Source organism: Juglans regia, chromosome 2, assembly GCF_001411555.2.
Source record: "Juglans regia cultivar Chandler chromosome 2, Walnut 2.0, whole genome shotgun sequence".
Classification (NCBI taxonomy): Eukaryota; Viridiplantae; Streptophyta; class Magnoliopsida; order Fagales; family Juglandaceae; genus Juglans; species Juglans regia.
The window spans coordinates 21,392,535-21,413,319 of record NC_049902.1 but is presented as its reverse complement, the minus strand read 5'-3'; the positions used below and the strand labels follow the sequence as shown (position 1 = coordinate 21,413,319).

General features: G+C 41.7%; 2 protein-coding genes across 2 annotated transcripts; one reads left to right on the top strand and one right to left on the bottom strand.

Moving 5' to 3' along the window:
- Window positions 1–679: 679 nt before the first annotated feature.
- On the top strand, window positions 680–1,438 carry LOC118347676. The gene has a single exon (XM_035687696.1). It carries the CDS (start codon window positions 680–682, stop codon window positions 1,436–1,438), a length of 759 nt encoding a protein of 252 aa, XP_035543589.1.
- A 10,057-nt stretch (window positions 1,439–11,495) lies between these two features.
- On the bottom strand, window positions 11,496–19,836 carry LOC108986430 (uncharacterized zinc finger CCHC domain-containing protein At4g19190). The gene is made up of 7 exons (XM_018959039.2): window positions 19,549–19,836; window positions 19,375–19,437; window positions 18,976–19,118; window positions 18,683–18,799; window positions 13,749–13,950; window positions 13,017–13,131; window positions 11,496–12,920 (listed from the first exon to the last, which is right to left on the bottom strand). The coding sequence occupies exons 1-7, from the start codon at window positions 19,771–19,773 to the stop codon at window positions 12,028–12,030; spliced, it is 1,758 nt and encodes a 585-aa protein (XP_018814584.1). The 5' UTR covers window positions 19,774–19,836; the 3' UTR covers window positions 11,496–12,027.
- Window positions 19,837–20,785: the final 949 nt, after the last annotated feature.

Genomic DNA, 20,785 nt, shown 5'->3' with positions numbered 1-20,785 from the left:
TGGCTAGGCGTGTTTCACTCCATGATATGCAAGTTAAGTGAAACACAGACTCAAGCGTGTTTCACCACATGATAAATGAAAGACAAGATAAACAAGTTATTTATGCATACATGTTACATGTTTACCATGATTATGTATGTTTCCGCTCATGTTAATGATGAATAGATATGTTATGTGAATCTATGATGATGTATGTATGTATCAAGAGTCTTTCAAAAGTTAAGTCTATGCTAGGCTAAGATATATTTTACGGTATGAAGCACTACTTACTGAGTATTCGACTCATTTTTATTTATCTTTATGTTTTCCTCTATGTTTAATTCTCACAGATGTTGATTATGATGACGCAAAATTGGATGGCCAGGAGTAGATATAGTACAAAGACTTGGGAAGGAAGAAGTGTTATTCACACAAGAGTTATATTTCTTTCATGTCATTCGTAGGATTAGTCTATGTCTTTTTTTACTTTATGTTTAGTTTCAAAACAATCATGCTCAAATCAGTTTTAATGTTTTTAATGCTTTTCAATAAATGAGGTATTTCAGGATATGAATTTTTTTACCAAGCATTATGTTATGAATGTTAGTAATATCTATATCCTACGGGAAGGGGGTGTTACAGAAATCTTCCCCCAAAACTAAGGGTGAATCTTCCCTTGCCCGAAACTCTGCTTCTTTTGATGGGTTTTCGTGGTGCTCAGTTCTGGGGTGCTACCAGACTTCTCTGGTATTTGGCTGACGATCAAGGCTTGGTTGCCAGGAATCCTAAGGTCAGTTGTACCCTAACCCAGTTTACGCAGCAGCATCCTCTGACTTTTGATGGCAAGGCAGAAGTACTTGATGCAGAAAACTGGATCAAAAGAATGGAGAAGATATTTAGGTCTCTTTTCTGTACTGATGAACAGAAAGTGGAGTATGCCACTTATGTGCTGGCAAATGAGTCGGATGAGTGGTGGACCTCTACAAGAGAACTACTGCTGCTCAAACTTGGCGAGGGGGTACCCATAACTTGGGATCATTTCAAGCGGACGTTTTGGGACCAATTCTTTTGCCCAGCACTCCGGGAAGTAAAAGCTAGGCAGTTTACTGACCTAGTACAGGGAACCATGACGGTGGAATGCTATGCCATGACGTTTGTGGCATTATCGCGGTTTGCAAGTTATCTGGTTCTGGATGAGGAAAAGAAATGCGAAAAGCTCGAACGAGGCTTGCACCCGAGAATTCAAAGTCGCCTGATATCCCTATGGATCCGTAACTTCACCGACCTGATTACACGAGCCACTTTGATAGAAGAAGACATGAAGGCAAATGTAGAACTATTTGATCAAAGGAAGCGCCAACTAGCACTACATGTGCCCAATAGAAACAAAAAACATGCCCCTAGTTACCGTCCGCCGCCACCTCAGAGTATTTCAATGAATCCAGTTACTAAGAATTGAGGAAAAATGCATCTGGGAAACTGCTTAGTGGGCCAAAAAGCTTGCTTCACGTGCGGGCAACCAAACCATTTGGCTCAAAACAGCCCTAAAAGGAACACACTAGCTTCAGCTATAGAGAGTGGCCAGAGGACTACCTCCCCGACCAGAGTTTTTGCCCTTACCCCAAGAGACACTGAGACATCTAATGATGTGGTTATAGGTACCCTTTTATTATTTTCTTGTTATGCTACCATTTTGTTTGATCCGGGTGCCACACACTCTTTTATAGCACGTGCCTATGCTTGTTTGCAAGTACGAGTTCCAGAGAGTCTCGATTGTTCACTATCTGTTGCAACATCTACTGGTGTACACATAATTTGCGATACCATACTTTGGAATTGCCCCATAGGAATTAGTGGGAGACACCTTCCAGCAAACCTAGTGATATTTGAGATGTTGAGATTTGATATAATCTTGGGAACCATGCATGTATTGATTGTTTTAATAAAGAAGTGATTTTCAAACCTTCGGGCAAAGAGGAATTTAGTTTTTGTGCTGAAAGAGGAAATGCCTCACCTCGTTTGATCTCGGCCTTACAAGCGACCAAATTACTAAGACAAGAATTTTTGGGATTTCTAGCTAGTCTAGTTGTGCCACCGGCAAAAGGACCTAGGATTGAAGATATTCCTATTGCCAAGGAATTTCCGGATGTGTTTCCAGAGGATCTTCTAGGATTGCCTCCAGATCGAGAGATTGACTTCTTGATCGATCTTCTACCAGGGACGGCACCTATATCGAAGGCACCATATCGTATGGCCCCAGTAGAGCTAAAGGAACTTAAGGAGCAATTGCAGGAGCTTTTGGATAAAGGTTTTGTTCGCCCTAGTATGTCGCCATGGGGTGCACCAATTCTTTTTGTGAAAAAGAAGGATGGTTCGATGCAACTCTGTATTGATTATCGAAAACTGAACTGGGTGACAATTAAAAACAAGTACCCCTACCCAGAATTGACGATTTATTTGACCAGTTACAGGGGGCCCAAGTTTTCCCCAAGATTGATGTACGATCAGGTTACCACCAACTTAAGATAAAATCGAATGATATTTCGAAGACGGCATTCAGAACTTGCTACGGACACTATGAGTTTTTAGTCATGCCTTTCGGTTTGACGAACTCCCCAGCAGCTTTCATGGACATGATGAACAGAGTGTTTAGGGGGCATGTTGATCAGTTTGTTGTTGTTTTTATCGACGATATTCTCATCTACTCCAAAAGCCAAGCAGATCATGAGGGACATTTGAGGGCGGTGTTGCAGATATTAAGAAAGCAGCAGTTATTCATAAAATTCAGAAGTGTGAATTCTGGTTACAAGAGATGACCTTTTTGGGGCATGTCGTGTCAAAAGAAGGAATTTCAGTAGATTAGGCGAAAATTGAAGCAATTGTGAAATGGGCCAAGCAAACCAATGTGGGTGAAGTCAGAAGCTTCTTAGGTCTTGCAGGATATTACAAGAGGTTTTTTGAGGAATTCTCTAGTATCGCAGCACGATAACTAAGCTGACGAGGAGAGATAAGAAGTTTTTGTGAACTGAGGATTGTGAAAGAAGCTTTCAAGAGCTTACTAGTGACATCACCTGTACTCACTATTCCCTCGGGCGATACATGATTTATTATTTTTAGTGATGCTTCTCTGAAGGGATTGGGTTGTCTCTTGATGCATCATGGAAAGGTTATTGCTTAAGCTTCTCGGCAACTCAAGAGTTATGAAGAGAATTATCCGACACATGACCTAGAGCTTGCAGCAATTGTGTTTGCCTTGAAGTTATGGAGACACCATCTCTATAGGAGAAGTGCAAGATATATACAGACCATAAAAGCCTAAAGTATTTCTTTACTCAAAGAGACTTGAATATGAGACAGCGCAAATGGTTAGAACTTTTGAAGGATTACGATTGCAACATCAACTAGTAGTAGTGGTTCCAAAAGATCTTCATAGTCTTCGTTGATTTAATATTATTTTCTTCAGGTAGTAGTAATATGTCTAGTCTGGGTACATGAATATGTAAATATTTCTAGTCTGAGCAAAGGATGTTGTTTCCATTGAAACAAAGACTCCATGTCTAGATGAGATTGCTCATGTTGCTTGAAGGTGATGCTTAAGATGTAAAATCCAACAGGTGGTGCTGCTCGCAAGGCATTTGATGAAGCACCATGGCCAAAGACGATTGCATAACTAACTATTCCTTGTTTGTGCATCTCATTTTTCATTTGCAATTTAATGCCTCCAAAATTATATAATTGATTTTTTTATATACCCAGGAAAGACAAAGGACACTTTTGCACTTGGGACAATGGCAAGCCTTATGAACAAGATGCTAAAATTGAAGTTCCAATGTTGGCACGTCTAATGCGATACTATGCTGGTATGTAAATCCCCTGTATCTAGAGCAGTTCAAACTCAGAACTCTTCCTTATTTGAAGTTCCTACTTCTATGCATTTTATATATGAATTCGGCTTGAAATCTTGTTTCCACAACTAAATCGAGGAAATCTTGTTTTAAATCTAATTTTTATTCTGACTCTAATCTTTGTGACAAGGCTGCTGGACTTCCTCCTAGTCATATGAATGTGGATAAGGTGTTTTGATATCTTTTATATTGCATTCTTAGTAGCTGTAATATGCCTCTCAACATAGTAAATTTATAGTAAGGATGTTTAGCATGCAGCTGTGGCATTTCTTTGGTAAAATAATTATGGAGCATATTAAACCCAACTTCCAAAAAGCAATGCATTTATTTGGTGGAAATTCTTTGCTCTTGTGTAATGGAGATGGATTAGAGCAATGTATTGACCCTGTCATCTTTCCTATTTCAAGTCTACGATGGTAGAATTGAAGAGTGCATAGACTTGGTTCGACTTCTTGGGTGCAGGAATCGACAATGTACTATTTGGTTGTAGGTCTCTCTTTCTCTCATTTGAAGTTACTATTTCGTGTGAGATTAAATCACTGATGGAAGACCATGCTACTGATTTTGTAGCTCATATATTGTAATTCTGTGTTTTCTAATGTAATGAATAAATATTAAACATTGTAATATGTAGTGGATTGCATTGTGTGTAGAATGCATTTTACATGATGAATATTAGATTTTTTTAGTTAAAAAAATGTAAATAGTTGTCGCTAGTTTTAGTTAATTTTTACATAAAATTAAGATTTCTATTTTGACATATTTTTATTATTACGGAAAACGGTCAATGCATCAGTATTATATTTTTCATCATTAGTTTTTTTCTTGAAAACAATTTAATAAAATATAGGCTTTTATTAAAAAAAAAATTCTTGATACAACCTAGTACTCGGATTTTCAAGTTTCAAAAAAAATTCAGATCCAATCTAGGTATATCCGGGTACGGAGACCGGAACTAGGTGACCACCCTAATGTACTCGAGATCATTCAGTTTGGTTATATCAATTCAAATTATTTGAAAGACGTGTAAATAATTACTTGATAATTTAAGATTTTCTAAAGTTTAGAATACTTTGCATTCTTTCTTTAATAATTGACTTTCTTCTTTCTTTGCCACATTTTTAAATAATAAAAAAAAAAACCTCATCATTGGATTATAAACAGAATTAAAAATTTAATTCAAAGTTTTACAACTTCAGAACACTTCACACTCTTCCTTCTATCACACTTCATCTTCTTTCTCTTTATCTAATTTACTACAACTAGGAATCAAGTAATGCTACGTTTAAAAAACTTCATAATTAGATTATAAACAGAATTGAATCAATTGATATTAATAATTTTCCTGTGCAACTAGTAATTATATAATTTCTTAAACCTCAAGCTATTGATTAAGTTCTTTTGCTCTATCTGTTTCAGAAAAAAAATAAAATAAAATCTTTTGCGCTATGAATCATATTCTTTAAATAATCAACTTTAGCAATAACTTACAAACATACCACTCCCAAAATTAAAATAATCAAACATATTAAATAAAATACAATGTTAAAAATAAATACCATGGACTTGTTCTTGTTTTGAGATCTCTCCTGTTCAATATAAGCCCAATATTGTTTTTTTATTTTTAATCGAAACTGAATGTGAGAGGGTAAAATGCATTAAGCCTAAAATAATTCTCAAGGCACAGCTCATCAAGGAGCCATCGCTAGAAGACAAAGGAAGAGAATGGGAAAGAGAACAGAGAAGGGACAAATGATAAAGGATAAGGGAAGGCAATGAGTAATGTGTCAGGAGAGAAATTGGATGATTTGACATAAAGTAAAGGGAAGTGACATAAAACAAAGGGAGTAGGAGATAAAAGGGACATAATCCTACGATTTCAGGGACTTTTGGACGATTTGAGGGATTTTTGGCCAGGCTTCTTGGGGGGATCTCGTCTTCTTCAACCTCACGACAGAGAGACTCTAGGAGAGGAAAGGAGAGAAATCAGACTTCCATTGTACAGTGAGGAAGAGAGACTATGAGAGATTGTAAATAAGTTTATTATAGTGGAATCTCCCCTTCCCAAACCCCTTGGACGTAGGCCTAGTGTCGAACCACGTAAATTTATGTGTCAATCTCTCCTTATTTTTTCTGCATTTAAATACTGTTCACTACCATAAACGTACACATGGACACCGTACAGTTACACCGGATCACCGCCAGGAGCTCCACAACTCATCGATCCAGGCCCAGCCCACTTTAGCGTGTCCGGGAATGGATCTTTATCCCCGTCGGGCTGCGCCATTTTTAGGCGTTAACAGTGGCGCCGTTTGTGGAATCGAGATTGTTTTTGTACTTAAAACGGAAGAAGGATGATTACTCGACGCGCTAAATTATAATCTGCGAATGAGCAGATGAAACTCTTCCAAATAAGTATTTTCAACATTTTGAAATTTGTTTTTATAGGCAGCACTATTGCATAAACTAGACGAGTAAACCTTCTCTCACCTAGATGGAAATCCCAAATTACTCGCCGCTTGAATTGTAGTTGCTCATACTCTTCCAGGGTATTGTGCAAAAAAGAGGAGGAGTATGGGAGAGGCTACAGTATACTCAATACGCACGTGGGCCTAGACCAAGTGTGCAATTCTGGTATGACGTGGTAGTCGTGCCTAGAATCAACAATGCAATGCACGTACCACGTCAGGTGCACATTGTTGTGCACCTAGCAGCTCGAGGAGTCCCGCCCCGAGCCCAGTCGACCTGGCTGTGGCCCCCGCTCGGACCACCGGTTGTTTCTAATTGCAGCCTCGCCGGCCCACGTCCGCAGGGGGCGTGAACAACGCTCTTGGTGTGCACCTTCCCTTGCACAAGAGATTAGAGCCCAGCCAAGCTACAACAAGGCCAAGAAGGGACATCGATGGCCACACAACGGCGTTGTTTGTCTCCTTCGGAGAAATCCGCTACCACAACAGCAGGAAAGTGGCTACCAGCGGCCACGCATGATAGCACACGATAGCAGCCAACTAGAAGTGTCGCGGCCTATCCATTGCGTAGCACGGGAGCGACACCGATAGTCACTTATTGAGCCGTCAGCGCCGTCCATCTCCTTGGGGACGGTCCATGACCGCCCCTCACGACAAGGACTTTATTGCACGGCCAAGCGCACGGAAATTCATTGGCTAAAAACTCCTCAACTCAACCTTGTCGTGGCACAGCAAGGACGACGACGGCTAACTCATGACCCATCAGCGTCTTCTAACTTACCCTCAGCCAGCAATAGCCTTGTCATGGGCAATACGAACACTCCCGCCAAGGATACACGGCACTCCCCTCGGTCAATACGTGCACTCCCGCGGGTGACACTCCCCTTGTCGCTAGCAATACGAACACTCCCGCCAAGGATGTACGGCCGTGCAACCTACTCGGCCACTAACTAGCAGGCAAACACTTCCTCACCCATACCTCGGTCATGTGTATCTCGACCAGTGGCTCCTCGAATAGATCAACTTGCCGGTCTGTGGCTCCTCAGACAAATCAACTCGTCGACCAGGACAAACTCTTCGAATAAACTCTACGAAAATACTCATTGGCCAGAACAAACTAATCGGAATGATCCTCCTCGCCCAGAACAAACTCCTCAACTACATTGCGAGCTTCTCGCCATCCTCAGACAAACTCACCTTGGCCAGATGCTCCTTAGACATCTCCCTCAGCCAAACAAGCTCCAACTCGTCGCCCGGGCTCCACGACATGCAAACTCGTCACCCAACTCACTTCTCAGCCATAAACCCCTCCTCCATTCCACGGCAACAAACATCAGCACATGACACTACGACATTGGCCACCCCTAAGCCACATTACATGGCCCATGCAACATGCTCACCGGCCACGTTTGCTTGGTCGCCACATGCACTGCTCCGTACACACCATTGGTATCCTGCATGTCGCATGCACACCTTGGACAACCGCCACCTCAACCAAGTGCAAGCGGGCAACCGACACGAGATATCGGTTGCCATGCTCAAACCACAGACAAGCATGCATGTCGGATGATTAAAAAAATGAAAATAAAAATGAGGAGCAAGAAAAAGCAGAAATGACAAACAGTTGTGAGCAAACAGCAGAGGGCATAAATCAGTTCTAGTAGCTAAATGCTTTGGTTTGTCTCCCTCATAACTTATGTGAATTATGTTTCACTAACATAATTATTTCCTGTGGTGTGAAACACTAGCTGTACGGCCTAACACTCTCCATTAATGTAATCTCCATCAACGTAATCTCCAACAACGAAATCTACACCAACGGAATGTCCATCAACTACTTACCTCCCCGCGAGGCACCAAAGGGACGAGTCACACCAGAGGCTGCTCTATCCCTCTCGCGGAGGAGTGTGGGTCAGCTTTCGACTACCAGAAGACGAAGACTTACCTTTCTTGTAAGTGTCAATAGGCAGGAGCGAGTCTACCTCTTCCATGATGGAGTGCAGGTCCAGGATGACTTGAAAACTTACATCAACCTCTGACACGTTGAAGTGTGGGCTAAGTGCCAGCTTGATCCAAACTTACCCTTCCCTGCGATCTCAACAGGGGGGAGCGGCTCTAGTCTCAAACTGCCCAAACAACCTACCTCCTCACAAAGAATGATAGATAAGCAGACGGCTCTATCTCCTCCTCTGGGAGAGTGGGACCAGCTCCCCCTATGGCATGAAAACTTACCCTGAGCCTCATCGTGGCGAAGGAGTGGACCAGCCACATTGATATCAGAATTACCTCCCCTACACAGTACCAGAGGGAAAGGTAGGCCTAAAGGTTGCCTTATCCTTCCTGTGGGGGAGTGCGGGTTAGCCTTTGGCTACCCGAAGACGAAGACATACCATCCTCATGAGCGTCAACAGGCAGGAGCTAGTCTAGTGACAGACTACCCGAACAACATACTTGTCGCGGGACCAAATGGATGAGTGTAATGCCTAAGGCTGCTCTACCCCTCCAGCGATGAAGTGCAGGTCCAGCCCCCCCGGTGGCCCGAAGGCATACCCTAAACTCTACCGCAACGAAGTGTGGATTCAGCGCTAGTCTGACCTAAACCTACCATTCCCTGCGATGTCAACGGGAGGGAGCGAGTTCAGTCCCAAGCTGTCCAAACAACTTACCTCTCCACGAAGGATGATAGGTGAGCAGGCAGCTGCACCTCCTCGTCCGGGAGAGTGGGACCAGTCCCCCCCCAACTGCTCGAAAACTTACCCCGACCCTCATCAGGCGAAGTACCGTACCAGCCACATCGCTTCCAAAATTACCTCGGCCTAAAGGTTGCCTTATCCCTCTTGCCGCGGAGTGTGGGTCAGTCCTCAGGCAAAAACTTACCTTCCTTGCGACGTCAACAGGTGGGAGCAGGTCCAGTCCCAAACTGCCCAAACAACTTTCCTCCCCACAGGACCAGAAGGGGCTGGCCGAGCCAGAGGCCGCCTCGTCCCTCCAGCAGAGGAGAGCTGGTCCAACCTCCAGACTGCCTAAATACCTACTCCAACCCCCATCGCGGTGAAGAGCGAACCAGCCTCATAGCCATCTAAAGAAGTTACCTCCTCAGGGGAGTAAAACGAGTTGGCTTGAGGCATCCCAACCTCTCCCCGATGGAGTGTGGGTCGGGTCCTTTGACCGCTCAAATGCTACACCGAGTAATGAGGGCAGCAACAACACAGTAAAAAGCAGACCAGCCACATCGCTGTCTGAATTGTTACCTCCCTAAGGGGACCAAAGGGGTGGGCTTGGCCTGAGGCATCCCGACCCATCCCTCGGTGGAGAGCAGGTCTAGTCTTCTAATTGACTACCCGAACTACTTCGGGGGCGTCATCTCCTGTAACGGAATGCCATCTCCTACAACGCAGTCGGACATCTTCTACTTACCTTCCCGTGAGGGTCAACAGGCGAGTCCAGACTTAAGGCGGCCCGGCCTGCCACATGGCGAAGTGCGAGTTTAATCTTTCGACTGACCAGCATTACTTTTGAGACAGCATCCCCTCTAGCAAGCACTGAGCCTCTGGAGAAAATTTACTAATATCGCACTCGTGATTGGAGAAAATTTAGACTGGCCAGTTTGTTATCTGCAGCATGGTCAAACATCTCCAGCTTACCTTCCCTATTGAGGGTCAACAGGCGGGTCCAGCCTCACGACGAAGTGCGGGTTTAGTCCTTCGACTGCCTAACATCACTCCTGAGATGGCATCTCCACCAGAAAAAGTCGGGTGTTCACACTCGTGCCATAACCGTTGCCAACGGGTTACCTTCAGGAACGAACCTTCGAAGTTAACGTGCCTCCGAGCTCCACAACCACCTGAAGTGGACCCAGGGGTCAACGAGCTCCCTGAACACTTTGTACCACAAGCATACTCTAACATTAAACGCAATTTACATCGAAAAATGAAAGTTCACCAACACCATCGAAGATAATGATGCCGGAAGAACATATGTCTTTCGACGAGATTTAGGGTGAGTCCAGTTTTACAAACTGCTCGACCCTTTTTACCATTTTTGTAAAAGTCAACAGGCGGGAAAGGTCAAGGACCGCCCGACCTCCCAGGTGTTCGAATAGGCGGGCAAGTCACTTGAATGCCTGACCAACTTTCGTACACACTTTATGCGGTCGAGTACACCTCTTGCCATAGTCGAACTTCATGCTCGAGCCCTATGCATCTTATGCGGTCAAGCCTATCTCCCGCCATAGCCGAGCTACATACTCGATCCCTACGCAGTCCATGCGGTTGAGCCTACCTCCTGCTTATCTCGCCAAGACAGGCTTTGCGCACGCACTCTACGTGGTCTAAGCCCATCTCCCGCCTAATCCTACACTCGAAAATCTTTACTACTTAATGCGAGAGAACGAATGACCAGGGCTAGCTCCCGAAATTTATTTCCCTCCAGACAGGGTCGAATCAGTTCGATTGCATACTTTACCTTTGGAGATTCTCAAGATCTTTTTGGACAAATTGCCCTTAAGAATCGCTAGCAACTCTGAGAAGGTAAAATAAATATTGTTCACCGCCATAGACGTACACGCGAACACCGTACAGTCGCACCGGATCACCGCTGGGGCCTCCACACCTCACCGATAGAGGCCCAACCCATTTCAGCGCGTACGAGAATGGATCTTTCTCCCCTCCGGGCTGCGCCTTTTTTGGGTATTAACATTGATCTTATTCGTTGTTATTGTTCAGTGTAATGAAGATACAAGTCAATCAAAAATCTTCACTTCGATAATTAAGACAAATCATCATAATTCAACACCATATTCTAATCAGATAAAAATGTCTAATTTTATTACTAACTAATGAAACATTAAATTCCAAGTTGTGAATAACAAGTTATTTAACTTCCTTGCATAAATCTCATTGAATGCAACTAAATATACAATTGGGTACAACAATCATCACGAGTGAAATTATTCCTAATAATAAGTTTAAATAATTAAAAAATAAATTCTTATTATAATAAATTCTCGACAAAATTTTCAGGGTATTAATCCTAGCGGTTATTGACATTGAACTTTTAGGTAAATTTTGCGGTTTTTGCATTGCAAAATTGAAATGGACATTGTTATTTTTACTCCTTTTTGTTGATAGAAAAAAATATGATATAAACCATTATCAACAGAGCTATATATGTATTTCATGAGTTCGATCTAGCAAAGGCCAAAGATCCACAAGTGCATGGGATGATAATTCGAAGCTCCATAAAATTCGAATGAATCCCTTAAAAACATAAATTAATTTTCCAGGAACGTCAATCCACATTTGCACAAGCTATCAGCTTCTGAACGGAAAATTCAAGCTCCAGTCCCATGTAAGATTTGCTCCAATGCAGTACATGATGGAAAGCTGATTAAAGGGGGAGGGTTATTACACGACCAATTTACCCAACGACCAAAATGTTAGTAGACAAGGACAGAGCTTCTTGGCGGTAAATTTAATAATGAGCATCCTCTGATCACACACTAAACAGCCCAAGAGACAGCTGAATCCTTTAGTTTCTCCTATTTTCACGGCCAAGATTGTTATCATGGAATCTGATAAAACTTATCATCCAGCCTGCTCATTCTAGTATTAAGTATATCGAATTTTGAAATCAAATTCTGATGAAGGATCGGACTGACAGTGATTATGGTGATGTCAATATTTACTCCTACGATGCTTCTCATCAGAATCTTTAAATCTATGTGGATGAGTACTCTTGTCCCTTCTATGATGCCTCTCAGGATTGGAATCTTCATGAGAACAGGCATGTTTGTGTCTACTCTTGTCACTTCTACAATGCCTCTCAGCATCGGAATCGTCAAATGAATAAGAACCTTTGTGTCTGCTCTCATTTCTTCTATGATGCCTCTGGTTACGAGTCTTGGATGAATAAGAGCCCTTGTTTCTTCTATGATGCTTCTCAAGGTCAGCATCTTCAGATGAATATGAACCCTTGTGTCCACTACTGTCAATCCTGCGATGCCTCCCAGGGTCCAAATCTTCAAATGAATGGGAATTCTTGTGTCTGATTTTGTCACCTCTAAGATGCTTATCAAGGTCAGAATCTTCATATGAATAGGAATTCTTGTGTCTTCTTTTGTCATTTCTATGATGCCTATCAAGGTCAGAATCTTCAGATGAAAAGGAACGCTTTTGCCTGCATGTGTCACTTCTATGATGCCTATCAAGGTCAGAATCTCCAGATGAGTAAGAATACTTGTCTCTGCCCTTTTTACTTCTAAGATTTTTGTCAGCATCAGAATCCTCAGATGAATAAGAATGCTTGTGTCTGCTCTTTCTACGTCTATCAAACTCTATACCGTCTGAACTTGATTCAGAATCATTATGCTGCCTTTCCTTCATCTTACGCTTTTTCTTCTTTGACCTCTGTAACCCATCCGCAGAAGATATCTCGTCTTCATTTGGATCCTTCAATTCTCTATTAGGCGATGACTGCTGCCTTTTTTGCTTCCTTTTCTTTCTGGACTTCTTGGGTTTGGTAGAGAAGTTGGTCAGCAGCGCAGGTATATTATCCCCACTCAGGAACCCTACCAAATGGAGGGATGACAGTTATCACATGAGCATCCTAGGTTATACGACATAAAAATTGTCATAGAAGTTCCTGGAATAGAAAAAGTAGATACCTCCATACTCATCAAATATGTCCTCAGCAACTATTTGCTGGTTAGGGTCATCTGGTTTAAACCCTCCACGCGGAGGACTAACTCCTGGTTTCTGCTTGAGCTCCCACTTTAGAGGCTGTAAAATAGGCCAAAGAACACAGGATAATTGATATTAGTCCAGAGTCCTGACTGTGGGACCTTATAGCAAAACAATGATATAAGGATGCCGGATTCCAGGTAGTCCTTCCCAAAACCAAATTTAGAAGTAAAAATTACTCAAAATGACCTTTTTTTCTTTTATGACCAAAATGACCTTATTTTAACACACAAAATATACACGTGCATGTGGAGACAAAATATGCTTTTGCAAACAATTAAATTATAGGTGCAAAATAAGGACATATGCCTTATAAACTGAAAGAAAAAGCCATCCATTCAAAGGTGGGATTGGCACCCATACTAAAAGAATATAAGGAGAGTTACCAAAACGATGTCACCATGTGCTACAGAAAGGCCAATGGATGCACTAGTAAATAAAATTGATTTAATTCAGGTTCGAGCGGTGAAAAGGCCAGGATAGAATGAGGTAAAATAATGATCTCGCATAATGCCAAAACCACCAATAGAATCTTACACATTCACCAATTGAACAGTGACAAGAAATATTTGTGAGCAACAGGGAAAATTTGGCTTTTAACCAAGGTCCTGGGTAACCAATGGAATCTGTATGGATGAGGATAGGATAAGACTGACCTCACTAGGATCTGTGTGGGCAAGGATTGCATTTAAGGGATCATCTCTTTTCAATCGACTTTCTTCATTAGGCATTATAGCATCCTTCAATGGGCATTCACGATCACCACTTTGGTGACCATAATTTCCACATCTTAGACATTTCACATTGCGAACTTCCACTCCAAATGGTTTCGCCCTTCCCTGAACACCGGTCTCCAGCCTGGAAAAATTAATCATTGAAATTTACAACTAAATCAGCATTCTCTAATCACTATCACACGCTATACTCAAAACAACTGTGTAACTGATTTCAATTACAAAGTAAAGCATCTGCTAAGTAGAGGGAAACACCAGGTAGAGAGTTCATCAAGCATTTACATATCATTCAAAAGAATAACTATCAGAATCCTGAAACAAGTTTTATATTACCAGCTATCTTCTACAGGTCGTAAAGGATAATACACGAACTACAGGTCTCAGGCAGAGATATATTGACTTAAATTGCTTAGGGATAAATCAACTGCTATAAAAGCTAAGTGCTCCTTTCAACCATGTAAAAATAATCAATTTCATGCAGAGAGGGACCTCAAAATCAGAACTATCATTACAAATTCATACGGATACAATCAATCTATAAGAAAAGTTCATTATATTGAGTAACCATTGCATCAAGATATTAATATTTCATTCATCTAAGGTAATATGACGTATCACCTATTAAAACTCACATTTGATGAACTGTTGAATTAGATGAAATCAACTTGAATGGGCATCTTTGAATATGACAATAAATTATTTATTAAGGACCCCATTGTATACAAGGAGTAATAATACCAGAAGAATTCCTGTATAGTAAGAATTCCTTTTTTTTTTTTGATAAATTATATAGTAAGAATTCCTACAAGAAGTAATAATACCAAGAGGCTGGTGAAGTTTCCCATGAACTGAAAAGATTGGGAAGCATAGGAGAGAGAAACACTCGTGAGAAAACACCCGTGTGAGAGATACTATCTCGTCGCTACCTTCGCTTGCGAGTGGTTGCTCACCGCCAGCTCAAATATCATTGCCGAGCCCCAGCGATCTCACTGAGGGTTTGTCCGGAGCTAGTCATCTCGCCGGCGAGAGATACACTTGTGCCTAAGGAGTATTACCCGTAAGAGAGAAATCCATTTCACCGTAACCTAGGCTGGCGAGTGGCTCCCAGCAGCACAGAATAGACCGACAGACCTCGACGTCTACACCGAGGGTCGTTTGGCGTTGGTCACCCCTCCGGCGACCTGGTTTTTTCTTCTAGATCCGTTTTTGAGATCTGTTTCTGGCATCCGTTCTGCAGCCACCCACCCTTACTGGCGAGAGACACAGCACGATCGGCACAGATAAAGCCGACGGACCCAAGTGACCTCGTTCGGTGTCAGTCCACCCTTCGGCGACCTAGATCTCGTTGTGTTGTCTCTCAAAGCACTTCAACGATCCTCCCGACGTATCCGTTGGTCGTGCCGTCGACACAAACTAAGTCGACGCTCTCCGGCGAGTCTTCTGGGAGTACTCCGGTGTCAAGCTTTGAGTTTGAAGCCGTTGGTCTTCAGCAATGGTCCTTAGCCGTGTATCTATGTAGCAGATTTCTGATCTAGTCTCAATGTGAGGATGAATGGCTGTTGAAGGAGGGGAGTTGGTCAGTATGGGTTCTTCTATGGTGTTAGCCATAGAATCTAAATCCTTTACTTTGGTGAAGGAGGGGCGTATGTTGGCCATTATTGAAAGGGGTCGAAGGGTGATTTCTAAGTTGGTTTTTGGTTTGACAACAGTGCAATGGCTGGCTAAGGCCATGGAAGCGTGCACAAAGGATGAAAAACAAGATTTTTTTCTCCACTGTCCGGGAAGGTAGACGCAGTTTCACGGCGCATCGCTGCTCAAATGCTCGAGGACGTTGTATGGCTTTAGAAAAGTATGGTGGTGGTGGGAGGAGGAATTTTATTTTCATTCCTGAGGAGAGGGCAATGGTTGGAGAAGGATGGAGGAGGTGCTGCGTGACGTTTCCTTCGGCAAGAGAGGGAGCGACAGTTTGGAAGGACAAAGTGCTGCAGGACGTGGCTCTGCTAGGGAGTTGCGTAGCAGACATGTCGGTGGCGTGTCAGCGAAGGAAAACTTGGAGGTGCACAAAGATCCTAGTACATCCTCGGTGTCAAGGCGATTCTATGTTGTAGCTCTAAAGACGGATCATGATTCAAGAGTTCAGAGTGAAGGGGATCTGCAAATCACGTCTCAGGACCAACTTGTTGAGATGCACAATTCCTTAGAGTAGATGAAAACCCAACTTGTCGAGCTGAAGGCAACGATAGCTTTCTTGTCTTCGAAAATAGACTGGCTTTCAATTGGAGGCAATATGGTTGTAAGAAACAAGATAGGCCCGAATCATTTAAACCCAATTAAAGGAAAACGGAAGATCGGATTCGGCTCTGTCCCTATTTCTAGATCCAGGAGAGTATGGCGAGTCAAAAGGAAATCCAGGTTGTTTGAAGCAGGGTCTACATCAGGTATCGGAGTAGAGACATCAGTAATGGAATGTCATTCGCCTCATGTAACACAAGATAGACCGATAGTCGGTACTACACCCTTGGTCCCCAAAGCTCCCTCATCAGAGTTGAAGGAAAGTAGTGTGCCAAGGTCTGAAGGAGATGTAGGAATCCCAGAGGTGAAAGGACTTGTTGTCACCCCAAAAGCTCCAATGGGGACCATGATACCATTGGAGCGAACCAATGGAGTTGCTGGAGAACCAAAGGGTTTGGCATTGGTGCCTTGTGTAGATGAATGTCTAGAGTCAGGAATGCAATTGAATACTGTGTCTGGGGATAACGTTGCTCCCCTGGTGTCTCTTCCACCAATAGCGGACTGGATTTTGCCTAAAGTTAACAAGATTCAGCAGTTTGTGAAAATTTCACATGGAGGATGTGAAGACCAATTCAATGAACTAATCACTACGATTGAGGTAAGCTACATGCTTGAAACCAAAAGTTTCAAGAAAAGCAGGGAGTTACAGCGTCTTTCTTGGGCAATCAACTACGACGCTAAGGGTGGTAACTCAACTAGAGGGAAGTCTAAAGGGAGGACATTGTGAAGACGGGAAATGAAGAGTTTGGGGTTGGTTGTTCGAGTAGAGTTTTAGTTATACGAGTAACAAGAGTTGGGGACCGGTCTAGTGTATTTTGGGTTGTTCTTTTCACGGGCTTTTTGGGTCATTTTGGTCAAGGTGTTTTTTTGTATACATTCAGTATACTTGGTTTCTCTTTTGATATATAATATTTTTTACTTGTAAAAAAAAAAAAGGAAGTTTCCTACGACATGAAAGAATAAATCATGGCCAAAAAGTTCGCAGTAAAGGACCCCCCTTTACAACATAAATCACTGCCAGGTCCTCAATCCCTCCAACCTACCCTAGACACACAATATTGCTATTGTCCAAATTCAATCTCAAAACATGATGCCACTTCACAATACAAAATATGTGTCTGATATTAGTATCGTAAAAGGAAAGCTTTCATAAGCAAACAACAAAAGAGAGACCGTCACAACTCCCCTGGATCCATTCCCAACTTGTAAACTAGAAAAAAACTGCTCTCTACAGCTGTAGACAGTGGTTTCCTTCACACAACCCTTTGGAGCCGTTGAAGAAGCCAAGAGGAGTACCATAAGTCAAACTACAAATCTAATTAAGAAAATGGAAAGAAAAATCCATTTCTTCCTATTCCACCCAAAACTGATTATGTCCAGCATATAGATTAAATGGCAACAGGTAACATGATTGTAAAGACTTAACAACTTCTAGTTTGGTGATTAATCTAGGCGTTTGACTACTAAAACGAGCATACATGCTATGAGAACTAAATAGAAGTGTTCTGAGAGAGTGGCAACAATTTCCCAAGATCCCTTTTCAGCCTGACAGCCAGGCCTTCACCAAGAGATTACAAACACTTCCAACCAAAATCATCAGCCAAAAGTCCCAGTATTTTGAGCTAACATTCCAAACCAACACTGATAAACTCATAAGGCCTACCAATATTCTTAATTCTCCACACAATTGGTAGTTAAATCATTGCATCCAGGCATATGCATGAGACTAATCACTACCCACATGCAATATTTGTAGTTAATTCATGTATATCAAAACAATTACACCCCTGTACGAAGCAATAACGCACACCACTGTATAAAATAGCAAATCACCTGTTTTTGTTAAATAAAATGGAAGAATATAATTTTCTAACCTTTATTGAAAGTGAACAAGCTCAATAGCAAAGGGTCTAAATTCTATTAATTAAGAAACTCCAATATCAAGTGTAATTTTCTAAACGGCTTCATAAATAATGAAATAGGATCTAACAACTTCTCAGTTCCACAATCGGAAGCTGCCTAGAACCATGAATTTCAGGTATAGGAAAAACATTGTCATGATGAATATTATGGTCTTAGACTCTTAGGAACTACTCTTTTGGTTGCATTGGCTTATTGAATCTCTTAATACAGGGATTTAGAACATGTTCCAAAATCCAACCACAACTTATCTTTTACCTTTTGTGCATTTAACAGTCATTAATGCAATTACTTGTACTTTTTAAAAGAAGAAGAGCAATTTTTTTCACAAACAAAAGCAATGACGCTCTATATGCTGCATAACACTGAACCAAAAGTAGCCACAAAGTTGATATAGTTCTGCAGACAATAAGTTGTAACAAAAAACATTAAGGACACAACTTGAACTCTCAATCTGTACAATCTGCAACATTTTCAGTAGCTTTTCTTGAAAGTAGATTTTTAAAAACTTACTGTTTTATTCAAGTTAATTTAAATAACATAATGTCCAGATTCATACATGTATAACGTCAAGCAACTGCCAAGTAAACTTTGCAACATTAAACACATAATACTTAAATGGAAGAGGGCACATCCATACATACCGTGGAGCATTTTTTAAGACTTCAAATTCTTCTTCGGTGGGTAATGCACGCCCAAAAACATCTTTTGGTCTTGGTTTCTTCTTTTCTTCACCTCTAACGGGAACAGATTCTGGTGGCCTACATGAGAAACACCATAATTATTAATCTTTATCTTCCAAAACATGGTGAATATAGTACGGCAAATAAAGAAACTACTATAAAGACCATTTTTCTTCATTTTTTCTTCCTTTCTGGGACAAATTAGTCCCAAATTAAAATTTTGCAAAAAAACAAAACAGAGATGCAAATGGTACATAGCAGTGGACTCCCCGTCAGCGAGTGGGTCGTTCAGTTCCTGTTTTTTACTCTCGTCAGCAATCTCTGCAGCTTTGGCACTTTCGGCATTGTAACCAGGTGGACGAACATACATGAAGCTAACAGCTTTCATCATCTCCACCTATTATTTTACAGCATACAGTTATACAAAATTGCAAAAGAACAAAAAGAAAATATGGCAATCCACACATCATATAATGAAAACGGTATCGTGAGATATTGCACTGGATTGGCTTTGGGAGAGTTTCCAGTCAATGGAAGCACGATTGTTGCATATAAAGGTGAATTAAATATATCAGATCAATAGATGGATCGATAAACCTAATTTACTGGAAAGAGAAAAAAATTACGAAGGAAGGAAAGAAGAAATGAAAGACCTTTTCCTTCTCCTTCTTGGAGATGAGAGCGGTCTGCCGAAAGAACTCCTGCTCCTGAGAGTACTGCAAGCAGAAAGAGAGATCGATACAAAGAAAAGTAATGAATCCGAATGTGAAGATAAGGGAGGAAAAGTTAGAAGAAGAGAAGAGAGATTGAAAAGAATAGTATGATGCCTCGCGAGCAACTTCCTCGGCTCGACGCTCGCGTTGGGCGTGGGTCTGCTCGGCGATCCACTTGCGGCGTTGGTTGGGATAGGAGAGGGGATGCCATGGCTTTTGGTTGAGATACGAATGGCTCCACGCGGTGCCGGCCTTCGTCTTGTAATCCACTTCTCCATCAGGGCCCTTGTCAGAGAACCTCTTGCTCAGCCTTAGTCCCTCTCCCTCTTCTCCTTCCATTCTCCACTCTTACTCCGATTATCTTTCTCCTCTCCTCTGATTTTCCTCTCTACATTCTACCGTGGATGGTAAACACGGCTGTGCCGTGTCTCTTTCGGCTTATTTGGGCCAAACTGGTTCAGGCCTTGATCTCGCCGCAGCTACCTTCGGCCCAGCCCAACCAACTTCAACGTTTGAATTTCTTCCCCACCCTCCCCCCTCCTAAATTCAATTTGTAAAATGTTACATATTGAATACCCTAAAATTTATCATTTAAAAAATTAAGAGCTCGCTCCTAAAATTCAACTCATTTAGTTCTGATTCCGAAAAAGAGGACACCTGAAAAACTTGGAAGATTTCAAACCTATTAGTTTGTGTAATGTGGTTTACAAAATAATTGTTAAGATGATCGGTAATAAGCTAATTTTTACCCCAAGTTATTTCTCATACTCAATGTGATTTTTTCAAGGGGAGGCTTATCACGGATAATGTCCTTCTTGCTTCCACTCAATCCGAAAGAGAAGGCGGGGTAAAAGTGTCATGTCTGTTAAGTTTGATATGAGTAAAGTTTATAATAGGGTGGAATGAAAGTTTCTTAAACAAGTGGTGCTTCGTTTGGGTTTTTATTCTAGGTTGATATCATCAGTTTTATCATGTGTATCTTTGGTGTCTTATAAGATACTCCTTAATGGTGTGCCTATGTCGTCCATTTTCCCTTGCTGGAGTATCCGACAAGGTAATCTGTTATCTCATATTTGTTTATTTTATGTGTTGAAGAGCTATTCTCTCTCATTCAAGGAGTTAAAAACAAATGATTGATGAGGGGTGTAAGGGTATGTAATGGTACTCCAACGATTACTCACTTATTTGTCCTAATGGTAGTTTGTTATTTTGTAGAGCTAACATGGTAGAAAACTCTACAATTCGGCACTTAATACATGTTTATGCAAATGCATCTGGACAGTAGATAAATTTGGAGAAAGAGTTATTAAATAGTAGAAATGTTGGGGAAAAAGAGGTGAATTCCATTAAG